We start from the raw sequence: 23,503 nt of genomic DNA on the forward strand, positions 1-23,503 counted from the left end.
ACATATTTGCATTTCGTAAACAATAATAAGCAAATTTACACAAAAAAATCTTATTGTCTTTTGCATGGTTTTCAGACCCTGATGTGTCTGTGGTGAGCAGCAGTGTATCTGGACATGAAGGTGGTGATATCAGTGTTCAGTGTTTTCTACAGTTCTGGATATCAGAATGAAGTCAAACAGTGGTGCAGATATAAAGATCAGAGCTGTTACACAGTGGGGAGGACTAACACATCCCAGAATTCATCAGTCCAGATCAGTGATGATGGAGAAGATCCTTCACTGTGCTGATGACTGGACTGAGACTCACTGATTCTGGCTGGTACTACTGTTCTGCTGGAGATCTGCAGGCTCCTGTTCACCTCACAGTCACTGAATTCAAAAGAAGTAAGATCCCAAACCAATTCAGCCATTAAAAATTATGTCTCTCTCAATGCACTAAAACTAACCTCATATCTTTCTCTTCTTTAAAAACATTTACAACTGATCCTGTAGCTACACCATCTCACTCTAAAACAGACATGTACGTGTAAAAATTCTTCACCATTTAAAAAATCAATCACATCCCAAATATTTGTTCTATATTAATGTCTATATATTTTATTTATTTTAGCTAAAATAATTTAGCTCCATTATGTAGTTCCAAAACATTTATACACATATTATATTATATTTTTATATTATATTATATTATATTATATTATATTATATTATATTATATTATTATTATATTATATTATAGTTATTATTAATATCAGTAGAATATTTTATTATTATTTTATTTATTTATTTTTTACATTGTTTTGGCAGCACACAACTCACCCAACAACCAACATGAATCCTACAAGTTATGAATAAAATAATAAACAGTATGAAACAGCTAAACAGAATTATTTGAAATATTTCTATAAGATTCAAAATTCTGGACATAATAAATGTACATTATGAGTTAAATTTGAGTCAGAACTTTTACATACGAAACTTGATCACTAAAGTTTTTTTTTTCTTTTGCTCGTAAATGTGCTAGTGTAACAAACAGCTTCTTACATTAAAAATAAAATTAGGTTCTAACTAAGAAACTAGTTTCTCCATTTCTGTTTTTGTCTGGCAGCTATGACAGCTTCAAGACCTGTGACAGATGTGTAAGTGTGCACAGTGTGAACGTTTTTCAGTCGTTCCTAATAACTGTATAACCAAAACTGTTTCATGTCACCATGTTATTTTAATTGCAGAGCTGAAACCCATCCAGCTCAAACATCAGCCACAAAGACTGTTAATAGTGAAATACACAGCACGGATGAGAAAAACAAGTATTTAAAGCATTTCAATCTGCATTTGCTTGACACTGTATCTCTAAATTAAAACAAAGCTTTACAAGATTAATTTACTTTGCATTAAAAGTTTTTTTGTGATAAACAGAAATGTCTCTGTCACTTACAGGCATGATGTGATTCTGGTGATGTTTCTTCCAGTGATGCTTGTGCTCTTACTGTTTGTAACTCTTGTTGCCATAGTAACCTGGAGACTGAGAAAGAAACCAGGTGAGTTTTCTTATATACCTAGATGACTGAAAATGCATTATAGTGCTTCATGTATGGCTACTTATAAAAAATATACAGATTTGTGTTTAATTACAGTATGTGAGAAGAAAGAGACTATAAAGTGACTAGAGACATCAAACTAGCGGTTATGCACAGCAAGAAATCAGGTTTTCAGATAAAGTTAGCTTTGTGATACAAATACAGTACATTTGGCTATTCATAAACCGCTGTCATGTTTAAATGCCATTTTTCCTTTTTTTTTCCTTTTCGCTATAAAGAACCTTTTGTGGAATTTTGAGGGTTCTAAAGAATGTACTTTTAAAATATTATGAGATCTAATCTTCATTTCTCACTCGGACAGAGAGAAGTCAAATTGGAGAAGAACATTTTAACAGCACCAGAAATACAGTAAGTATTTTAGAATGAACATATTGACAATTCAGAAGTCTTTGGAAAAGAACACAGTCATCCAGAAACTCATTAGCTAATGGTACCATCCAAATCTATGTTTGTGTTTTTGTCCGGATGCCCTGTGAAAACCAGATGACATCCAACAGTCCGGCAAATGCTAATGTAAGTCATCAGTCCATGGTGTGACTATGTAGACATTTACTGTGGTGTTGATTGCAAATGAATGATTGTCCGTTGTGTTTATTCACAGTCTTCTTCTCAGTGGATGTTAGTTCAGTGTTTACAGTTCTGGAATTACCTTTTGTAAAGCAGTTTCTCCTCTGAATGTTCTCCTTTGAGAGTTTTTGTAAAAGTGATGTGTGATCTCAGCAGTGTCGGCTGGGGTGTGGCTGTGAATTAAAACAATTTTGGCATTTCTGTGTTCCATGTAACACTAAAATGTCACACCAACGGTTGCTGTGATGCAGAAATTAGATTCTCAATGCTGATCTTGTTCATTCACAGCCTTCTTCATCAGTGAACTCAGAGGCTGAAGTGATCTACAGCTCTGTGAAAATATACCCAAGGCTGTGAGTTCTTAACAAGAGGTGCTACTTCTGCTCCCTCTAAATGAAGTTATGAAAAAATGAAAGTCAATCATGGTTAATTAATAGTTAATCTACTTTACAGTTTCAGATTTAAACAGTGTGAAGTTTTGGTGCTTAACATATGTACCTATAGATGTAAGTGTGACAGTGTTCTTTTTTAAAAATATACTGTAAGCTAGTTGCCAATACTGTGAAAACAAAATAATTCAAGCCTTACAGTATGTAGTTATGAAGTACATTTTTTAAGCACATCTGCATATTACAGGTATATTCCAAAAATTAATTCATGACCAATCAACACTTGTATTCCTTTTTTAAATCCAAATTAGGGCCACATAGCCTAACGTTTAGGCTTACATACAGTTAATTTATATTTTTGTTAGTTGTCATTTTAATTATTTTATTTTTGTAATTAAAATTTAAAACAAATATTCATTGTAATTGTGCATTGTAAAAAGTCAATGCATGAAATTGTTTATATAGTTTGTATTGTTTTCTTAATGTTATCCACATTTTGTTTGTGGCGCCACCTGCTGGTGAATTTTAACCCCCAATGCAAGAGCGACATCACTTTTGTGCATTTCAATACATTTTTACAAAAAATTAAAAAAATATATATTTTCAAAACACACAATTAGTCCAGCTTTTATGATCTCTAAACATGTCCAAGAATTGTGGTATTGTCAATGTCACTTTTTAAAGGCGTCATATGATGCAATCTATTTTTTTCCTTTCTCTTTGGATTGTTACAAGCTCTTGGTGCATGAAGAATATCTGTAAAGTTGCAAAGAATAAAGTCTCAAATCCAAAGAGATCTTCTTCAAACACGCCTCCACATCTCTATGTCACTATGTGGAAATATTTATGTAATGCTGCCCAAATGTTCACGCAAAGAAAGAAGGCATGGTTTCAGTAACCAGAGTTAGTGTTGAAGTAGCCATGTCAGGAGATGCTGTGGGTATCTAGGTGAAAGCAAAATCACTTTATTTGGCCTTCTGAAAGTAGATGCATTTAGGAATCTTTAAGATTACTTACAAAAGAAAAGCAACGCATTTTGACCGTTTCGTGAACCTAGGAGAGGAGGTCATCATATGACGCTTTGATGCGAGACCCCCCTGAGTGAATGCAGGTAAAAAAAAAAATAATAATAATAATAATAATAGATATCACCCCACTTCTTTAGTCGATTGATTACATTAAGAATTACAGTCATTTTTGGAAAAAATACTTTAGAGTCCTGTTATATTCGTTCTCATTTAACTCTGAATTCATTCATTTTTAATGTCCATTTATAAGTGTATGGGATGTTTAACCGCAGCTCGCCCTGCAACATGTTTCTTTATCGCTTTAATGTGCCAAAAACTTTAAGCAGTCCAGCCTATATACTAAAGTACACTATACAGTCAAATATAATTAATATCAACCATAGACAGAATTCTTACTTTTTTTTTTTTTTGTTTTGCATTCTTGCGCCTTTGTTACGTCACAATTCTATTTAGAACGTGTTGACTATTTAAAGGCGTGAAAATCGCTTATTTTGTAGATTGAAGTTTAGGAGTAGGACTATCCCATTATTATCGAGTCTCAAACGCTTTTATAATGGGAAATTCAAGTTTACGACCACAAACAGCGATTGATAAGGAGTCTGGGCACGAGCCCTGTGTGTTACTCAAATACACCTCCAACACGGCGGAGAACCATCAGACTCATCCGCACGATGAGGTTCCTGTTGGGGCTTCTGCCGCTGAGATTGATGGAGGGAGAGAGGCGAAAAAGAGGAAGAAGAGTTTCTGGAAGTGGCCCGCTCTCCGCTTGTTTCGCCGAGGAAATGCAAAATACGACCTGGCCCAGGCTGAGAAGAACTACCGGGAACCGGGATCATGTGGGAGATTTACCGATGGTACAATCAGATAAAGATGTTCGGATGAAGTATTGTTCAATTAATGTTTGATTATAAAAAAAAAAAATCGTCAAAAACACTGTTACAACAATGCTGTCATTAGAGTAACAGTTTAAATATCATATATGAAAATGTAAAATATTTTTGACCAGAGCATGTGATAATAACTTTATAAGGTGTCATTACCAAACCTGTCAATATGTTAGAATTTTAACAAATCCATTTACGTTGATTATTAAAAAAGTTTCATTTAACATATGAAGTAAAAAAAAACTTAAATCTTAAACCTAAATCAAGGACCACCCAAATTTTTATGCTCATTTATTTGATTTTATTCATATAATTGCTCCAGCATCTGAAGTCTGGCCTGCTGCTGAGGAACAGCTGGAGCAGGATGTGCTGGATACGGGTAAGAAGAATGAACCTATGAGAATTGCAAAATGTTGTTGTAAATTATATAATAATATAATAATTAAATAAAATAGTATTTTATATTACATAAAATTGTTTCTTTTAATAGGTGACATTCGTAGGCGTTATAAAATCGGTGAGAAGCTGGGTCAAGGACGATTTGGCTTTGTGTGCCAGGGGAGTCGCTGCAAGGATGGACTTGAGGTCTTCTTATTTATTTATTTTTTACTTGTAAAACTTTGCTTTTCTGTTCAGGACTCATGGCTGGAGTGATATGGCCTCTGTGCACATGCTAATTGTTACATTTTGTTTTGTTGATCAGGTGGCTGTGAAGTTTTCAGTGAAGGGACCGAATATGCCATATATCAGAGTGGTGGGTAATTATAATAAATTCATGGTTATCACAGATTACAAATGAGTTTTGATCAGACAAACTGTTTTGATTTTTGGACTGTAAGTTATTATTTGGGAAGCCATCTCAGTGTCATTTTCTTTCTTTTAGCCTGGTCATCCTGAAAGCCTCCCGATGGAAATTGGCCTGATGCTCATGGCCAATACTGGCCCCAACGTTCCTCAAGTCATTAAACTGCTGGACTGGCAGGACGACACAGACCATTACATCATGGTCATGGAGCGGCCTTCACCTTGCATGGACCTGTCTAGCTTCATCAAGCTCCACGGAGGAAGCCTCGATGAAGCAATGGCACGACAAGTCATGCAGCAGGTGATTGATGCTGCTATCGTTTGCAGCAAGCGCGGTGTCTTCCATCGGGACATCAAACTGGAGAACCTGCTGCTGAACCGGGACACCATGGAAGTTAAATTGATTGACTTCAAGTGTGCTGCGCTTATGAATAAGTTTGCCTACGAATTCTTTTGTGGTGTGTGTTTGAACATCTTGTGTAATCAACTCTGCAATGCATCCTGTATATAGTCAACATGTTGTGAAAGTGCATTAAATAACAGACAACATCTCTTTCCTCCAGGCACAAGAGCATACTGTCCACCAGAGGTCAATGTGAAGGGCAGGTACCATGCAAAACCGATGACGGTGTGGTCATTGGGTGTCCTACTGTTTAAAATGGTGTGCGGATATTATCCCACAGACCTCGACCTGCACTTGATCAGTGAGAAAAACTGGACCAGACCTGAGCTGTCAAGAGGTGAGATTTTCATCAAAGAACAAAGGAGGACAATTTGTGTTCTAAATCACACAAAAGTATTTTAGAAAGTAATCAATAAATAATCAAACGTCTCTCTCATCTTTTTGCACAGAATGCTGCCAGATGATTTGCGCTTGTCTGGAGCCTGAGCCACAGCAGAGACTCAATCTGGAGAAGATGCGTCTCCATGACTGGTTTAAGGTACTGAGCCTAAGATTAGCTTTTTTGTTTTGTTTTGTTTTTCATTTTTGGTTTTATCATAGAGTCACCATAAACAAAACAATGAAAAAAAAAAACATAATGTGTTTAGACAAATAATGCTGATTTATCATTTGTTTCAGGTCCTGGAGTAAGACCACAAGAACATCAGAAGACAACTCCTGTCACAACCTTATTGACAATTTTACAACAAATCATTATTTTTATATGTGCACAATAAGAAAATCTATTAGAAATTATATTCAATAAGAAAAAAAAAATCTATAAAAAATTAAGACTATTGTAAGAAATTTCATAAGAAATGTAATGTTATAGAAATGTAAGCTATTTGTTTGCATGTTATTTAAAGATTGTAAGAAAATTTATAAAATATAATAAATATTGTAAAAATTTCTATAAAAGTTTAAGGAGTTTTGAGGAGGAGAAAATGTATTTATAATAAATTTATATTGCACTGTTCGTTTGTGGCTCCTGTAAAAGTCATTTCTATCTCTTTTGTATCTGCTATGGCCCTGTGCTCAGGCCGAATATCTACTGCCATCTTTAACAATTCAAAATGATTTCATTTAATGAAATGAGCTGAGATATTTAAAAACTATACGTTACACAATTGTAATATGTTCACCTAGAGATCAACGCTCCCTGAGCAGCAGTTTTGTTGTTGTTGTTTTCAGAATGTCTTGTTGTTGTGCATGTCTACCATGTTTAGTGAATATTATACATTGTATTCGCAAGATAAGTCATTATGGGTCACACTCAAAAGTCTTATGAGCCTATATCCCCACATCTGGTAGATTTCAGCAGAATTCAGGTTCTGCAGTCTCTGTCTCCCTCTTTTGGTGATTTTTTTGGATGTTACAGTCCTGTAATGGGCAAATGATGTGGGTTGAGCTACTTAGTGGAGGCAGGTGTTTCAGGTTAATTAGAAACTATAAAAATCCTCAGATTCAGGAGGAGGGTGTGAAAAGATTTTGTCTGCTTGTGCTGATGAAAGCATGAGGGTAGCATTATTAAGAGAGTTGGATTGTTTGTTTCTGAAGAACAGAAGCATGAAAAGGCAAAGTGGGAGAAAATGCTTCCCTTTGTTCTTTTGAATTTTTATTTCTTTCCATTCTCCTTTTAGAGTTCAAAGACCCAATCTCTTGTGTTATATGTATTTTGGCTTTTCTTAAGCATAGAAACACTTATTTTGATGGGTCCCAAATTTCAGTGTCCTTCAGTATGAAAAGCTATCCTTTAAGTGTGTTTAATGCCAGACCAAATACATGCACCCTTTATGAACCTGACTAGTTAAAAGAAACAGTATTTCAGCATAATTTGGTTCAGTGCTGCAAAATTTGTCAAATATTAAATTAATTTCAGCTACAGTATAAGCAGCTCTTTTTATTAAAATTCATTTCTGCTATAAGCAGCTCTAAAAAGGACAAGTGTCATTTTTCAGTTTAATTCAATTCAATATTGATTCAGTTTCCAATAGTTTCACTGCAGTTTAATTGATGAATATTGAATATTAATGAATATTAATTCTTTTTTAAACCTGACTGATTTCTCTAAAAGGCAAATTAAGTATGTGAAAAACAGAGGTCTTGATACTGAGCCATGCAGCACTCCATTAATACAAACATTAGCCTAATTAACTGAGTAGTCCTGATCTAGGTGTTTGAAAATACTCCTAGAGAAAAAACTACTGCCATAGAAAAATAGAGAAAACAACCATTTTTGTCATTAGACTTTTGCAAAACCATGTACATGATCAGATACACTGTACATGGCCAGTTAATACTAACACACGTCATCATATTTGGACTCACTGAATTATTTTAATATGTATCTTTAAACGTCTGTATATGTTCTGTTCTGTCCAGTTCATATTCACATCAAACAAACCTACAGTAGATACAGGTGCATCTCAGTGAATTAGAATGTATTGGAAAAGTTCACTTATTTCATTTATTCACCTCAATTTTTGAAACTCATGTATTAAATAAATTCAGTGCTCACAGACTGAAGTAGTTTAAGTCTTTGGTTCTTTTAATTGTGATGATGTTGGCTCATATTTAACAAAAAACCACCAGTCCACTCAAGAAATTAGAATATGGTGACATGCCAATCAGCTAATCAGCTCAAAACACCTGCAAAGGTTTCCTGAGCCTTCAAAATGGTCTCTCAGTTTGGTTCACTAGGCTACACAATCATGGGGAAGACTGCTGATCTGACATTTGTCCAGAAGACAATCATTGACATCCTTCACAAGGAGGGTAAACCACAAACATCCATTGCCAAAGAAGCTGGCTGTTCACAGAGTGCTGTATCCAAGCATGTTAACAGAAAGTTGAGTGGATGGAAAAAGTGTGGAAGAAAAAGATACACAACCAACTGAGAGAACCGCAGCCTCATGAGGACTGTCAAGCAAAATCAAATCAAGAATTTGAGTGAACTTCACAAGGAATGGACTGAGGCTGGGGTCAAGGCATCAAGACGTGACTTTGCTGAACCACAGACAATGTCACGGGCGTCTTTACCAGGGCGAAGGAGAGGACGAAGTGGACTGTTGCAAGTTTTGTAATTCCTTTGGAAACCAAGGTCCTAGAGTCTGGAGGAAGGGCGGAGAAGCTCTTAGCCCAAGTTGCTTGAAGTCCAGTGTTAAGTTTTCACAGTCTGTGATGATTTGGGGTGCAATGTCATCTGCTGGTGTTGGTCCAATGTGTGTTTTAAAAAAAACTAAAAAAAACAAAGTCATTGCATCTGTTAACCAATAAATTTTGTAGCACTTCATGCTTCCTTCTGCTGTCCAGCATTTTGAAGATGCTGATTTCATTTTCCAGCAGGATTTGGCACCTTCCCACACTGCCAAAAGCTCCAAAAGTTGGTTAAATGACCATGGTGTTGCTGTGTTGACTGGCCAGCAAACTCACCAGACCTGAACCCCAGAGGGAATCTATGAGCTATTGTCAAGAAGAAAATGAGAAGCAAAACCAAAAAATGCAAATGAGCTGAAGGCCACTGTCAAAGAAACCTGGGCTTCCAGACCACCTCAGCAGTGCCACAAACTGACCACCTCCATGCCACGCCAAACACGCCAAGGCAGTAATTAAAGCAAAAGGAGCCCCTACCAAGGATTGAGTACATGTACAGTAAATGAACATATTGTACTTTCAAGAAGACCAACAATTTACTAAGTGTTTTTTTTTTTAATCGGTCTAATGGAGTATTCTAATTTGTTGAGATTGACTGTGTTTTTGTTACATGTGAGTCAAACCCATCACGATTAAAAGAACTAAAGACTTAAACTACTTCAGTCTGTGTACATTGAATTAATTTAATACAAGAGTTTCACAACTTGAGTTGAATTACTGAAATGAACTTCTCCACAACATTCTAATTTATTGACATGCACCTATATATATATTTAATGTCCCTTTTTTAATATGAATGACGGGTCATGCCATTGTTTTGAACATGTTTGATATCTGGTATATTCTTGTGCACATTTACACAAATGCTCTTGTGTCAGACCATTACTGCAATAAGGATATGATCTAGCAGACTGTGTGCACAGAATTTGTCTGTTAGGTCTCTGCTAACTTCAGTTTTTTTACTTCAGTAAATACTGTAACAGGAACTGCTTATTTTTTATCTGGCAGGAAGTGAAATGTTCATTTCAGGTTCTGTCTTGTACTCATTCAGACCGTCACATGGCTCGTCCTCTGATTCTCTTTGGTGTTTTACTTTACACCGCAGGTAAGACACAGAAAATACATTCTACCCTGAAAAAAAAATGGTTTTACAGATGTTTTTATAAACTATCCTGTTTTTCCGCTGTTGTAACTTTTTTTATATTTTGTTAGTTTTACATCCTAAGAACACAACAGGGTCCATAAATAGAACTGTTTAGAGTGTGGTTCAGTTTATATACAGCTGCGTAAGATGTCAATACAGAGAAAATTCAGTTTCACATAGCACAAGGACCTTTCAACAGCTTTTACAAATTTTTCAGTAACCACAAAATTGCAACACTGTTTTTGGACATATGGGAAAAATGTCAAAAAATACTTCAGAGTATACTTGATACATAAACCTTTATTTATGTATTTATTTGTTAGTGTTTCAGTGTTAATATACAACAAATTATATCATAACTTTTTTTATATATTTATAAAATGTTATGTTTTATTTGGAAACCAAAAGAGAATTTTGGTGGTGATGAGTGTGTGTGTGTGTGTGTGTGTGTGTGTGTGTTGCAGGAACTTTGAGCATGAAGACATTGGATCATGTAACTGTAAGAGAAGGAGGAAGCATTACAATCCCCTGTCTGTATGACAATCAGTATAAACTAAACACAAAATACTGGTGTAAAGGTTATTTTTGGAATTCTTGCAAAATTACAGCAAGTACAAATGCTATAGGGAAATGGACAATAACTGATTATCCAGCAGACAGTATTTTTACTGTGAAACTCCACAATCTGAAATCCTCAGACTCTGGATATTATTGGTGTGCTGTAGAGATCGGAAATAATGAAGAACCAGATGACAAAAAAATATTGTATGTTACTGTTAAAAAAGGTAATACATTGTGGTGCATTAAAATTATTTGTCAAATTTCTGCTACATTGTTTTGTTTAATGTAGAATATTTTTGCTGTCTGCGTTCAGCTCCTGATGTGTCTGCGGTGAGCAGCAGTGTATCTGGACATGAAGGTGGTGATATCAGTGTTCAGTGTTTCTACAGTTCTGGATATCAGAATGAAGTCAAACAGTGGTGCAGATATAAAGATCAGAGCTGTTACACAGTGGGGAGGACTAACACATCCCAGAATTCATCAGTCCAGATCAGTGATGATGGGAGAAGATCCTTCACTGTGCTGATGACTGGACTGAGACTCACTGATTCTGGCTGGTACTTCTGTTCTGTAGGAGATCTGCAGGCTCCTGTTCAACTTAATGTCTCTGGTAAAAACAATCAGATCTGCACAGCATTTCTTGATTTTCTGAAAAAATATACAATATAAAGTATTGTTTCATCTTTTCCCGTGTCTCTAAAACATTTACAAGTTCCTTTTCTCACTGTCACTGAACACTGAACTGGGCCCAGTTCCCCAATAATGCTCACTCATAAGAAGACTCGAAAGATATATCTTTCCAAAGTTGTTTATGTTCCTAAGAGTGTTCCCCGAAGTATCCCTTAGGAAGTTTCTTAACATGCTGCTCTTACATTCGACATTACAAAGGTGCTGTCCCAAGTAATGGTGTTGAATTAGTTGGCATTGATTGTTCAGGAATCGATTTTTGACTTCACGCGAAGGTGCATTACGCCGTAAAGACAGACATCACGTTCTATGCAAATGAAAAATTCCTTAAAACATAACTAACATAGTTTAAGTTATCAGTAAAATATAGACTATTAATTAAATTAGCAAATTGTCAAGGAAATTGACGAACCGGGTATCCCTCGCTAATCAGCCACCCTCCTTATCCACTTGTGCCACTTCTTGACATGGGTTTAACAACTTCTAAAAATAATGTAATACACTTTTATAATTAATGGTAACGTAATTTACAATCAGAATTGATTGGCAAGCAGCTGCAGTTACTTCTGTTTAATTCCCTTTCTCCCCTCTCTCTCTACTTGCTCACCCACGGTAGAAATGTAATCCCCGGCATTGCGCAGAAGGGTGTTGGTGACAGTGTGGATGCACCTCCACACCAAGGTCTTGCTTAGGCCGTAGCCATCTCCCACGACCTTGATGAAGCTCCCTTTAGCAAAAAACCTTAGCGCTGCAAGCAGCTGGTCTTCAGGGCTTAAAGCAAAATTCTGCCGCATTAGCCTGGCAAGCGCAGGTCTGAGAAGGTCCAGCAGCTCCACAATGAGTTTTTGTAATATAGCCACATCAGGCAAAATTGTCAACATACCATAGTTTGACTTGTACTGCGCTGGGCTGATTTCTAAAGACTGCTGCACAGTGGCGGCGACTAGCGTCTTGAGCTCAAACAGTGCTAAGAGAGAGCTTATGAATTGTCCAGACCAACCTTACAAAAGTGTGACTTATAGAATATATACTTTGCGTACAAACATGTTGGAAATTGTGCCATAACGTTAAGAGAGAGGTTAAGGAATAGGTTAAGAACTACTTAGCAATAAGAACGTTTTGGGGAACCGGGCCCTGGAGGATATGACATTAATTCATAATAAATAATTGTAATATTTTCTTGATTTTTATTTGACAGATGTTGTGACCACAGAAGGATTTGTTAGAAATAGGTCAGTATATTTTTTTAAATAGTTAAGATCAAAATTTTCTGTCATGGGATTTATTATATTTTTCTATTTGTTTATCTGTATGATAAAGTTGAATTTATTGTCTTTCTGAAAAAAAAAATGTCTTTCTATTTTTGCATGTGATGCTGTCTTTGCTTATTTCAGTTTTCCTAAACCAGGTAATTCAAACTGAACGCATAATATTTAATACAATTTACCTAAATTCCCTTTTATTAAAAATTATTTCCCTTTCCTGTTAGCTGTTAGCACAGACACCAGCACTGAGAAGAACATGTTAGTATTAACATAGTTTCATTATTCAGATTGTTATTTGTTTTTGCACTGAAATTTTGTTCAACACTCATATTTCTATCTTTGTTCTGTTGTCATATCTTTCTACCTATTCTCTCTTTCAGGCCGCACAGAGAGGAGCGTTTCTGTCTGTCACAGAATTAGAGATCGAGGGCTCTTCTGACATTGACCTGGAGGAATTCTGAGCATCTTTAAATAACAGAGATTGTGCTAAACTCTCAAAAGATTTGCATTTGACTGTCTGATTGATGTGTAAAGCAACCAATTTGTTTTCAAAGTCTGTTAAGGGGCGGGATCATCAGAAATCAGTTACTGTGATAATAGAGACCAATGGAGTAAGAGTAATTCAAATAGTGGCGTGACAGACTCAGATCATAAAACATCAAAGCACTAATTATTTCAGAAAAACTGATGGAATATAGAGTTCCCCTTCAAGACTAGTTTACTGACTCCAACTAAACTGCAGTTGTTTGAGACTGAACTCCTACACCCCCCCCCCCTCCCCAAGTGAAAGTAAGTGAAGTAAAAAGTGAATGTGAAAGTAAACAGTTGAGAAAATTGGCTCTTAAAGTGACTGCGCCTAATTTAGCTGCTACACTGAACTAATTTTTAGATACTACACAAAATTATGTTCTTTTTAGCAACATCATATGACCTTTTTAAATTCTCTCACCTAAGCAGAGCCAAAACCTGACTGAAGCTTTTGCTTCATGAGGCCATTGCGTTTGCTCGTGCTTATGTTTCTTGAGTTTTTCACTGCAATAGTGTGGTTCAACTAGCCAACTTATGTTTTTTTTTTTTTTTCAGTGCTCTTAGTCATCTTGCACCTTCTGGCTAAGGGGTGTAGACATATTCATAAAATAAAGAGCAAATCAATATTTATTTACATTATTTGAGTGTTCAGTCATCAAAGGGATTAAAGTTTCTATTTGTTAGCATTAGTTAATGCTTCAGGTGTCATGAACTAAGGATGGACACTACTGTTATCTACATATGTTAATTTCTGCATATACTAATACACAGCATGTATAAATTAACATTAATATATTACAAAGAAACATTAAAAATGAACAGTATCTCAGAAAAGTACAAAGATGTCACTGGGATGGTAACTTTATGTACGAAAGATCTAAAAGTTACATCTTTATTTAAATCTAAATGGTATGCGTTTTTTCAGCGGTGAGGTTTGACTGCTTCAGTGACAGTTCTGTTCCTTATTTCCTGAGAATGTACACATAATGATATATATAAACAACAATAGACAAAAAAGTGTTTCCAAGTAAAATCTAATTTTGGGCATTTATGTCTAATGACATCTATCTATTGTGCCTCAATCCTGAGCGAGTAATTGTAAGTTTTGAGCACAGAGGACTATATTTTGCAAGCACATTACATTATATTTTGAACAGAAATTAACAATCGCAAAAAAAAAAAAAAAAAAAAAAAAAAATTGCTTGTTTGCTATTATCCATATTAATGTTCAGTAATAACCCCTCTCACGCAGTTGTCACTTTGTCTGGTCTCTGTTTCCCTGGGTGTCCACTAGTGGTCTCACTTCCCCTTAGGCACCTCATCGTAGGCACTACAATTCCCACTAGCCTTGTCCGTTCATCACAGTAATTGCACTCCTGTTAATTGCACCAGGTGCCTTAACTTATTAGTCATTAGCCTCCCTATATTAACCAGTCTTTTCCTTTTGTCTGCATAGAGTCCTTTCCTTCCGTACCCAGTCTTCTCGTCTTCCGAGTTCATCGCATTCCGAGTTCCTGTTTCCGTTCCCTTCCTGTTCCTTCTTTGTTTGTTTATTTGTATTGTTTTCTGGTTTTGACCCCGGCTTGTTGGATTACGATTTGGATTACCCAAAATAAACATTACTGCAATTGGATCTCTCATTCCCTGTGTTTCACTGGGTCTCCGAACGTCACAGAAGGACTCCATCAATCTAAGATCCAGCGCTATGTTTTTTGATCTTTCCTCCCCAGCCACCGAGCGGGAGAGAAAGAGTGGTTTTGAGGGAACCCACCTGGTCATTTTTCGTGGGACCAGGGGAGGTCACAGAGGAGTGAGTGGTCAAGAGGAGGTCCAGCACCAGCGCCGCTGCCTAGGATGGCCGCAAGTTCAGCGTCACTGCACAAGATGGCCGGCAGCCCAGCGCCACGAGGCAAAATGGACGCCAGCCCAGCACCACAGCACAAGGTGGTCGCCAGCCCAGCGCCGCTTCCCAGGATGGCTGCGGGCCCAGCACCACGATACAAGGTGGTCACCAGCCCAGCGCCACGATGCAAGATGGCCGCAAGCCCAGCGTCACGACGCAAGATGGCTGCCAGCCTAGTGCCACTGCCCAGGATGGCCGCAAGCCCAGCGCCACTGCCCAGGATGGCCGCCGGCCCAGCGCTGCTGCCCAGGATGGCCAGCGGCCCAGCGCCGCTGCACAGGATGGCCGCCGGCCCAGTGCCGCTGCCCAGGATGGCTGCCAGTCCAGTGCCACTGCACAAGATGGCTGCCAGCCCAGCGCCACGAGGCAAGATGGATGCCAGCCCAGCACCACAGCACAAGGTGGTCGCCAGCCCACCGCCACGACGCAAGATGGCCACCAGCCCAGCGTCACGACGCAAGATGGCCGCCAGCCCAGCGCCACAGCACAAGATGGCCGCAAGCCCAGCGCCACAGCACAAGATGGCCACCGGTCCAGACTCATGGCACAAGATAGCTGCTTGTCCAGCGCCTCTGCACAGAATGACAGCCACAGTTGACCCTCCAGAGTCGAGTTAGGTTCCCGTTGACCCTCCAGAGTCAAGTCAGGTTCCCGTTGACCCTCCAGAGTCGAGTCAGGTTCCCGTTGACCCTCCAGAGTCGAGTCAAGTTCCCGTTGACCCTCCAGGGTCAGGGCTAGTCACCATTGACCTTCCAGAGTCAGGGCTAGTCACCGTTGACCTTCTGGAGTCAGGGCTAGTCACCGTTGACACTACGGAGTCAAGTCAAGTCACCGGTGAAATTCATGGACAAGGGCTAGTCTCCAGTGATCTTCATGGGCAAAGTCCAGTCACCAGTATTCTTCATGAACAAATGCAAGTCACCAATGATCTTCATGAACAAATGCAAGTCCCCATTGATCTTCGTGGGCAAAGTCCAGTCACCAGTATTCTTCATGAACAAAGTCAAGTCACCATTGATCTTCGTGGGCAAGGTCAAGTCACCAGTGATCTTCATGGGCAAGGTCAAGTCACCAGTGTTCTTCATGGGCAAGGTCAAGTCACCGACTATCTTCATGGGCAAAGGCAAGTCACCATTGAGCTTCATGAACAAATGCAAGTCACCAATGATCTTCATGAACAAATGCAAGTCACCAATGATCTTCATGAACAAATGCAAGTCACCATTGATCTTCGTGGGCAAAGTCAAGTCATCAGTGTTCTTAATGGGCAAGGTCAAGTCACCAGTGTTCTTCATGGGCAAGGTCAAGTCACTGACTATCTTCATGAGCAAATGCAAGTCACCATTGATCTTCATTAACAAATGCAAGTCACCAATGATCTTCATGAACAAATGCAAGTCACCATTGATCTTCGTGGGCAAAATCAAGTCACCAGTGATCTTCGTGGGCAAAGTCAAGTCACCAGTGATCTTCGTGGGCAAGGTCAAGTCACCATTGTTCTTCGTGGGCAAGGTCAAGTCACCAGTGATCTTCATGGGCAAGGTCAAGTCACCAGTGTTCTTCATGGGCAAGGTCAAGTCACCGACTATCTTCATGGGCAAAGGCAAGTCACCATTGATCTTCATGAACAAATGCAAGTCACCAATGATCTTCATTAACAAATGCAAGTCACCAATGATCTTCATGAACAAATGCAAGTCACCATTGATCTTCGTGGGCAAAATCAAGTCACCAGTGATCTTCGTGGGCAAAGTCAAGTCACCAGTGATCTTCGTGGGCAAGGTCAAGTCACCATTGTTCTTCGTGGGCAAGGTCAAGTCACCAGTGATCTTCATGGGCAAGGTCAAGTCACCAGTGTTCTTCATGGGCAAGGTCAAGTCACCGACTATCTTCATGGGCAAAGGCAAGTCACCATTGATCTTCATGAACAAATGCAAGTCACCAATGATCTTCATTAACAAATGCAAATCACCAATGATCTTCATGAACAAATGCAAGTCACCATTGATCTTCGTGGGCAAAGTCAAGTCATCAGTGTTCTTCATGGGCAAGGTCAAGTCACTGACTATCTTCATGAACAAATGCAAGTCACTGACTATCTTCATGAACAAATGCAAGTCACCAATGATCTTCATGAACAAATGCAAGTCACCATTGATCTTCGTGGGCAAAGTCAAGTCACCAGTGATCTTCGTGGGCAAAGTCAAGTCACCAGTGATCTTCGTGGGCAAGGTCAAGTCAACAGTGTTCTTCGTGGGCAAGGTCAAGTCACCAGTGTTCTTCATGGGCATGGTCAAGTCACCAGTGTTCTTCATGGGCAAGGTCAAGTCACCAGTGTTCTTGATGGGCAAGGTCAAGTTACCAGTGTTCTTCATGGGCAAGGTCAATTCACCGACTATCTTCATGGGCAAAGGCAAGTCACCATTGATCTTCATGAACAAATGCAAGTCACCAATGATCTTCATGAAAAACGCAAGTCACCAATGATCTTGATGAACAAATGCAAGTCACCATTGATCTTCATGAACAAATGCAAGTCACCAACGATCTTCATGAACAAATGCAAGTCACCAATGATTTTAATGAGCAGAGTCAGGCCACCAATGATCTTCATGAGCAGAGTCAAGTCTGCAGATCAGATCTTCTGGAATCCAGTCTAAACACCATGGGATTACCAGAGTCTCTCCACGTCTCTGTGGAACTTCCAGAGCCTCCCCACATCTCTGCTGAACTAACAGAGCCTCTCCACGCCTCTGCTGAACTACCAGAGCCTCTCCACGCCTCTGCTGAACTACCAGAGCCTCTCCACGTCTCTGCTGAACTACTAGAGCATCTCCTCATCTCGGCTGAACTACCAGAGCCTTGTCACATCTCAGCCGAACTCTCTAACCGCTCGACTGATCCTTTCGTGGCCACAGAGGCTACCCTTAACTTGTTCATGTTCTATTTCAGACTTGCCTAACCAGACTTGCTCTCCTATGTCATTGATCCCACTGTGGTGGTCTTCTGCGCCGCCCTGGTGGGCTTCTGTCTCAACCACACGGATGTGGTGGTCTTCTGCGCCGCCCTGGTGGGCTCCTGTCTCGACCGCACGGATGTGGTGGTCTTCTGCTCTGCCCTGGTGGGCTTCACGTTATGTCCTTCCTGGACTTGTGTTTTGTTGTTATTTTGTTTTTGTTTGTTTTTTTGTTTTTGCTCCTCTTCTGTCTGTTTCCATCTATGGACCTGGCCCTCCGTCTCTCCCCCTGATCCTCCGCCGGTCCACCTCCCTCCTGGGTTCCTTGTCTTTGTCTTTCTCTCTGTTTCCCTCTAAGGACCTGGCCCTCTGTTCCTCCCCCTGATCCTCCGCTGGTCCACCTCCCTCCTGGGCTCCTTGTTTTTGTGTTTGCACTTCTTGTCTCTGTTTCCCCATTTTACCTGGTCCTCTTGTCTCTGTTTCCCCATTTTACCTGGTCCTCTTGTCTCTGTTTCCCCATTTTACCTGAACCTCCATCCCTCCCCCTGGTCCTCCGCCACTCCACCTCCCACCTGGTCTCTTTGTTCTTTGGTCTCTTCTTGGGTTTGGGTGGAGCATCTGGTAGCTGCTCCGTGGAGGAGGGGGTAATGTCACGCTGTCTGGTCTCTGTTGCCCTGGGTGTCCACTAGTGTTCTCACTTCCCCTTAGGCACCTCACCGTAGGCACTACAATTCCAACTAGCCTTGTCCCTTCATCACAGTAATTGCACTCCTGTTCATTGCACCAGGAGCCTTCACTTATTAGTCATTAGCCTCCCTATATTAACCAGTCTTTTCCTGTTGTCAGCGTTACAAGTGTGCCACAAAATCAACAAATCCTAAAAATGAAAAGGTCAATTGTAATTGGCTGTTGGTGTCCAATCAAATCGCTGGTAGAACCAAAGCCCGTCTTGTATGGGGCGCCGTTTGTAAAGCAGTTTATGATGAAAATAACAGCAACATTTTTTCACATTTAGCTTCAAACAATGTTAAAAAAACCGGTATGAATTTTTAACGGTCACTTTTTAGCACATTTACAACAATATTTGTCAACTTAGAGATATTTTAAATAGTTAAATATAAATATTAAATGTTAAACCTAAATGTTAAATTTTAAATCTAAATGCTAAATCTAAATCTAAATGTTAAATCTAAATGTTAAATATAAATTTAAATGTTAAATATAAACGTTAAATCTAAACGTTAAATCTAAACGTTAAATCTAAATGTTAAATATAAATTTAAATGTTAAATCTAAATGTTAAATCTAAATGTAAATGTAAATGTTAAATCTAAATCTAAATGTTAAATCTAAATCTAAATCTAAATATAAAATCTAAATGTTAAATCTAAATCTAAATGTTAAATATAAATATAAATGTAAATGTTAAATATAAATGTTAAATCTAAATCTAAATGTTAAATATAAATCTAAATGTTAAATCTAAATGTTAAATCTAAATGTTAAATCTATATCTTAATATAAATATAAAATCTAAATGTTAAATCTATATCTAAATAATGATGAAAATAACAGCAACATTTTTCACATTTAGCTTCAAACAATGTAAAAAAAAAACGGTATTAATTTTTAACGGTCACTTTTTAGCACATTTACAACAATATTTGTCAACTTAGAGATATTTTAAATAGTTAAATATAAATATTAAATGTTAAACCTAAATGTTAAATTTTAAATCTAAATGCTAAATCTAAATCTAAATGTTAAATCTAAATGTTAACTCTATATCTAAATATAAACATAAAATCTAAATGTTAAATATAAATTGAAATGTTAAATCTAAATGTTAAATCTAAATCTAAATCTAAATGTTAAATCTATATCTAAATATAAATATAAAATCTAAATGTTAAATCTAAATCTAAATGTTAAATCTAAATCTTAAATATAAATATAAATATAAATATAAATTTAAATGTTAAATCTAAATGTTAAATCTAAATCTAAATGTTAAATCTAAATGTTAAATCTATATCTTAATATAAATACAAAATCTAAATGTTAAATCTAAATCTAAATGTAAAATATAAATATAAATATAAATGTTAAATCTAAATATTAAATCTAAATGTTAAATCTAAATCTAAATCTAAATGTTAAATCTAAATCTAAATGTTAAATCTAAATTATAAATATAAATGTTAAATCTAAATATTCAATATAAATCTAAATGTTAAATCTAAATCTAAATGTTGAATCTAAATGTTTTGGGCGAAACTAAATATTTAGCTAATATGCAAATTTAAAATGCAGGAAGTGCCAAAATAAAAGCTCAATGAGGTCAGTGTCTGTGCATCGTGTCAAATAAGTAACGAATAAAAACCATCTCATCTGAGGAAATTGACTCTTGGACATGGATTATTGTGATAATGACTACCATATTTATATAAGTCACACTTTTTTTCATAGTTTGGCTCGTCCTGCGACTTATAGCCAGCTGCGACTTATTTATTAAAAATTAATTTGACATGAACCAAGAGAAAACATGACCATCTACAGCCGTGAGAGGGTGCTCTATGCTGCTCAATGCTCCTGTAGCACAGAAAAGGGTCTGTCTGCAGACTGCAAGACAGGATCGTAACTTGAAGTGGGCTTAACTTGACGAAAGAAGTGTAACTTGAAGTTATCCAAATCACACAGAACCACGCAATATGTCAAAATGAGATTTTGTCGGACTGCGTTCGAAACCACATAGCCTTTAATATTTCAATATGAACTAATTTAACGAGTGATAAAAGAATACATACTCTACAGCCTGAATGCTTATTTGTGTATGAAGCATTAATGCGATTTGGATATCATCATCCGCTATGCTGATCATGTAACCTACAAAGTTAAAACAAGCGTAAAAACGTAAAAGATATGAGTGACAGTTTTAATTAATGTATTTGTAAGTATTTTGATAATGAAGATTGTAGTATAGCCAGTATTTTAATTTAAGTTTTTATATTTTTAACTCCACTAATGTGATTTTTTTTTAATATAGAATTAGAAAACCCAAAATCGTTATCTCTAGAATATTTTATGTGAATTTTTTTTTTCTACTCTAAAAATGGCTGGGTTAAAAATAACCCAATTGGCAACCCAGCACTGGGTAAATATTGGACAGAACACATGCTGGGTTAAAGTAACCCAGCATGCTGGTTTACACATTTTAACCCAGCATGCTGGGTTATTGAGAAAACCCAAGATAGAGTCATTTTTACCATTTGTGGGTTTGCATTTTTATGATTCTGGGTTATTCTTGCTGGGTTATTCTCATAATTTCACTTTTGCTTAAAGCAATCATGGATTAATAAATAATGAAGAATACAGGTTATTTAGACTGTTAAAAAATATTTTTAATGCCATCTGACATTCAAAAATTTTTACCAATGACAAACAACATGGAATTTTCCCTTTTTTTGTTTCCAGCAAATGCAAAATAAATAAATAAAAATCACAGAAATACAGTTGCAATAAATAAGAAAATTATTTCTGAATGACCTGTGTCTAGCTGTTTAACTATTACATTTTGAGATTTTTAGCTATTTAAATACACAGTGAAATGACATTGACAATTAACATTCTTTAAATTTAAATGTAAAATCATTTAAAGATGTCCTTAAATTTATATCAAGTATATAAAGACTCCTACGTAGGTAGATGTGCACTGCTTAGGGTAGTTCAACATATAGTTCACCCAAAAATAAAAATTCTGTCATTTATTACTCAACTTCATGTCGTTACAAACCCGTAAGCCCTTCGTTCATCTTCAGAACACAAGTTAAGATGTTTTCGTTGATATTCGAGAGCTTTCAGACCAGGGTGAATAATTAGTGACAATTTTCATTTTTGGGTGAACTATTGTCAAACACTTAAGCTCTGAAGCAAAGATCTACACCTGAGAGCAGTGTACTCCGTTATAGAGCCTGTCTATGGAAGGACAATTTTCAAAAGGAATTGCTAATTATATTTTCAATTGCGTTTTCCACATGTGACAAATTGTGACATTCCAAAACACAATTGCAAATCTTGAACAAAAACACTGTTTCAAAAACACTGAACAAAAATTATGGTTTCAGTTTAGTGACTGCCAAATTTCAAATGGAAAAAGTCAGTTTGTAGCTGTATTTTCCATGTATTATGAGTAATAAGCCTGTCATATTGATCAAATACTGCATCATAGCAGCTTTACAGTATTAAATAGGAAAATAGTGTGTAATAATGCAAAGGGACAAAAGTAAACACTCAATTTTCAGTTAAAGTCAATTCGTCATTGATTCAGTGATGTATCGTCCCTCTGTGCAATCAAGTGGATGATATCGCTTGATATTAATTGTACCCAACTAAAGAAAAACAAGGAACCAAAACTCCATCGGTGACAGAATGGAGAAAAAACCTTGGGAGAAACCAGGCTCAGTTGGGGGGTCAGTTCTCCTGTGACCAGACGAAACCACTAGATCAATTCCAGGCTGCAGCAAAGTCAGATTGTGCAGAAGAATCGGTTTCCTGTGGTCTTGTCCTGGTGGTCCTCTGAGACAAGGTCTTTACAGGGGATCTGTATCTGGGGCTCTAGTTGTCCTGGTCTCCGCGGTCTTTCAGGGATGTAGAGGTCTTTTCTAGATGATGATCTCCATCTGGTCTGGATACGAACTGGATACGGGTGGCTACAGTGACCTTGGAATAAGAGAGAAACAGACTAATGTTAGCATAGATGCAACATAAGAACAAGTACATGAGGTTTTATGAATTACCATGTCTGTTTTTTCACTGTGTCGCACATGTTACCTGCCAAAACTCAATTGGAATCTTTAGCATCTGAATTTCCAATGACTCACATTGAAAACTGTCAATTTTTGTCAGAGGTGGGACCATACTATGGAGAGTGTTTGTATTGGGAGGTGACGTCACTCAAAGACAACTGTGCAAAATGCTTTGAACAATGGAGGTTAAGGCACTACTAAAGGCAGCTGCCGCTCCGAGAGATGTGTGATAAAGAACAGACAGTGCAACCCGGATCTACCTATATTCTTGGCACCTCACACAATAAATAATTCTGTCATTTTTACCCCAAATGCAGCTACTATCCCCTGCTAACCGTTAGAGCCACATGGTACTATTGGTCAATATTCACCATTAACCAAATGCTTTTCACCGGAGGAATAAAATATAGGGTAAGATGCAGCTAGGTAAATAAGAGTAGAACTGCAATGTTGTTTGCTGACGTGCATCAGAGTGCAAACAGTGAGAGATTTGGGGTAAAAACTACAAAATATCTCCCAATACAAACACGCCCCATAGTATAGTCCCACCCTTGACACAAATTGACAGCTTTCTGTGTAAGGCATCTGAAATACAAATGCTTTTCAATTGAGTTTGGACTATTTCACAATGTATATGTCCACATGTGGAAAAATACAATTAAATATACAATTTGCAATTCCTTTTGAAAATAGTCCAGAATATCCTTACCTGTCCATTGATTATGATCAATGCCTAAGAGATCTGCTGTCATTTTTAAATCGCCACGACAATTGGATGGGGTTTTGTGG

At 37.4% G+C, this 23,503-nt stretch overlaps 1 protein-coding gene, 1 long non-coding RNA gene and 1 pseudogene across 2 annotated transcripts; all 3 read left to right on the plus strand.

The window, feature by feature from the left end:
* Positions 1–75: 75 nt before the first annotated feature.
* Positions 76–12,983, plus strand: LOC113098783 (polymeric immunoglobulin receptor-like; annotated as a pseudogene).
* On the plus strand, positions 1,228–2,102 carry LOC113098785 (uncharacterized). Its single transcript, XR_003289200.1, has 4 exons — positions 1,228–1,307; positions 1,438–1,538; positions 1,900–1,946; positions 2,082–2,102. It is a non-coding gene; the product is annotated as an uncharacterized LOC113098785 (long non-coding RNA).
* LOC113098784 (serine/threonine-protein kinase pim-2-like) lies at positions 3,787–6,483 on the plus strand. The gene is made up of 8 exons (XM_026263863.1): positions 3,787–4,436; positions 4,789–4,845; positions 4,957–5,051; positions 5,170–5,220; positions 5,350–5,728; positions 5,834–6,010; positions 6,123–6,211; positions 6,352–6,483. Exons 1-8 carry the CDS (start codon positions 4,136–4,138, stop codon positions 6,361–6,363), a joined length of 1,161 nt encoding a protein of 386 aa, XP_026119648.1. The 5' UTR covers positions 3,787–4,135; the 3' UTR covers positions 6,364–6,483.
* Positions 12,984–23,503: the final 10,520 nt, after the last annotated feature.

The sequence above is a fragment of the Carassius auratus genome, unplaced genomic scaffold (genome assembly GCF_003368295.1).
Source record: "Carassius auratus strain Wakin unplaced genomic scaffold, ASM336829v1 scaf_tig00216659, whole genome shotgun sequence".
Taxonomy (NCBI): Eukaryota; Metazoa; Chordata; class Actinopteri; order Cypriniformes; family Cyprinidae; genus Carassius; species Carassius auratus.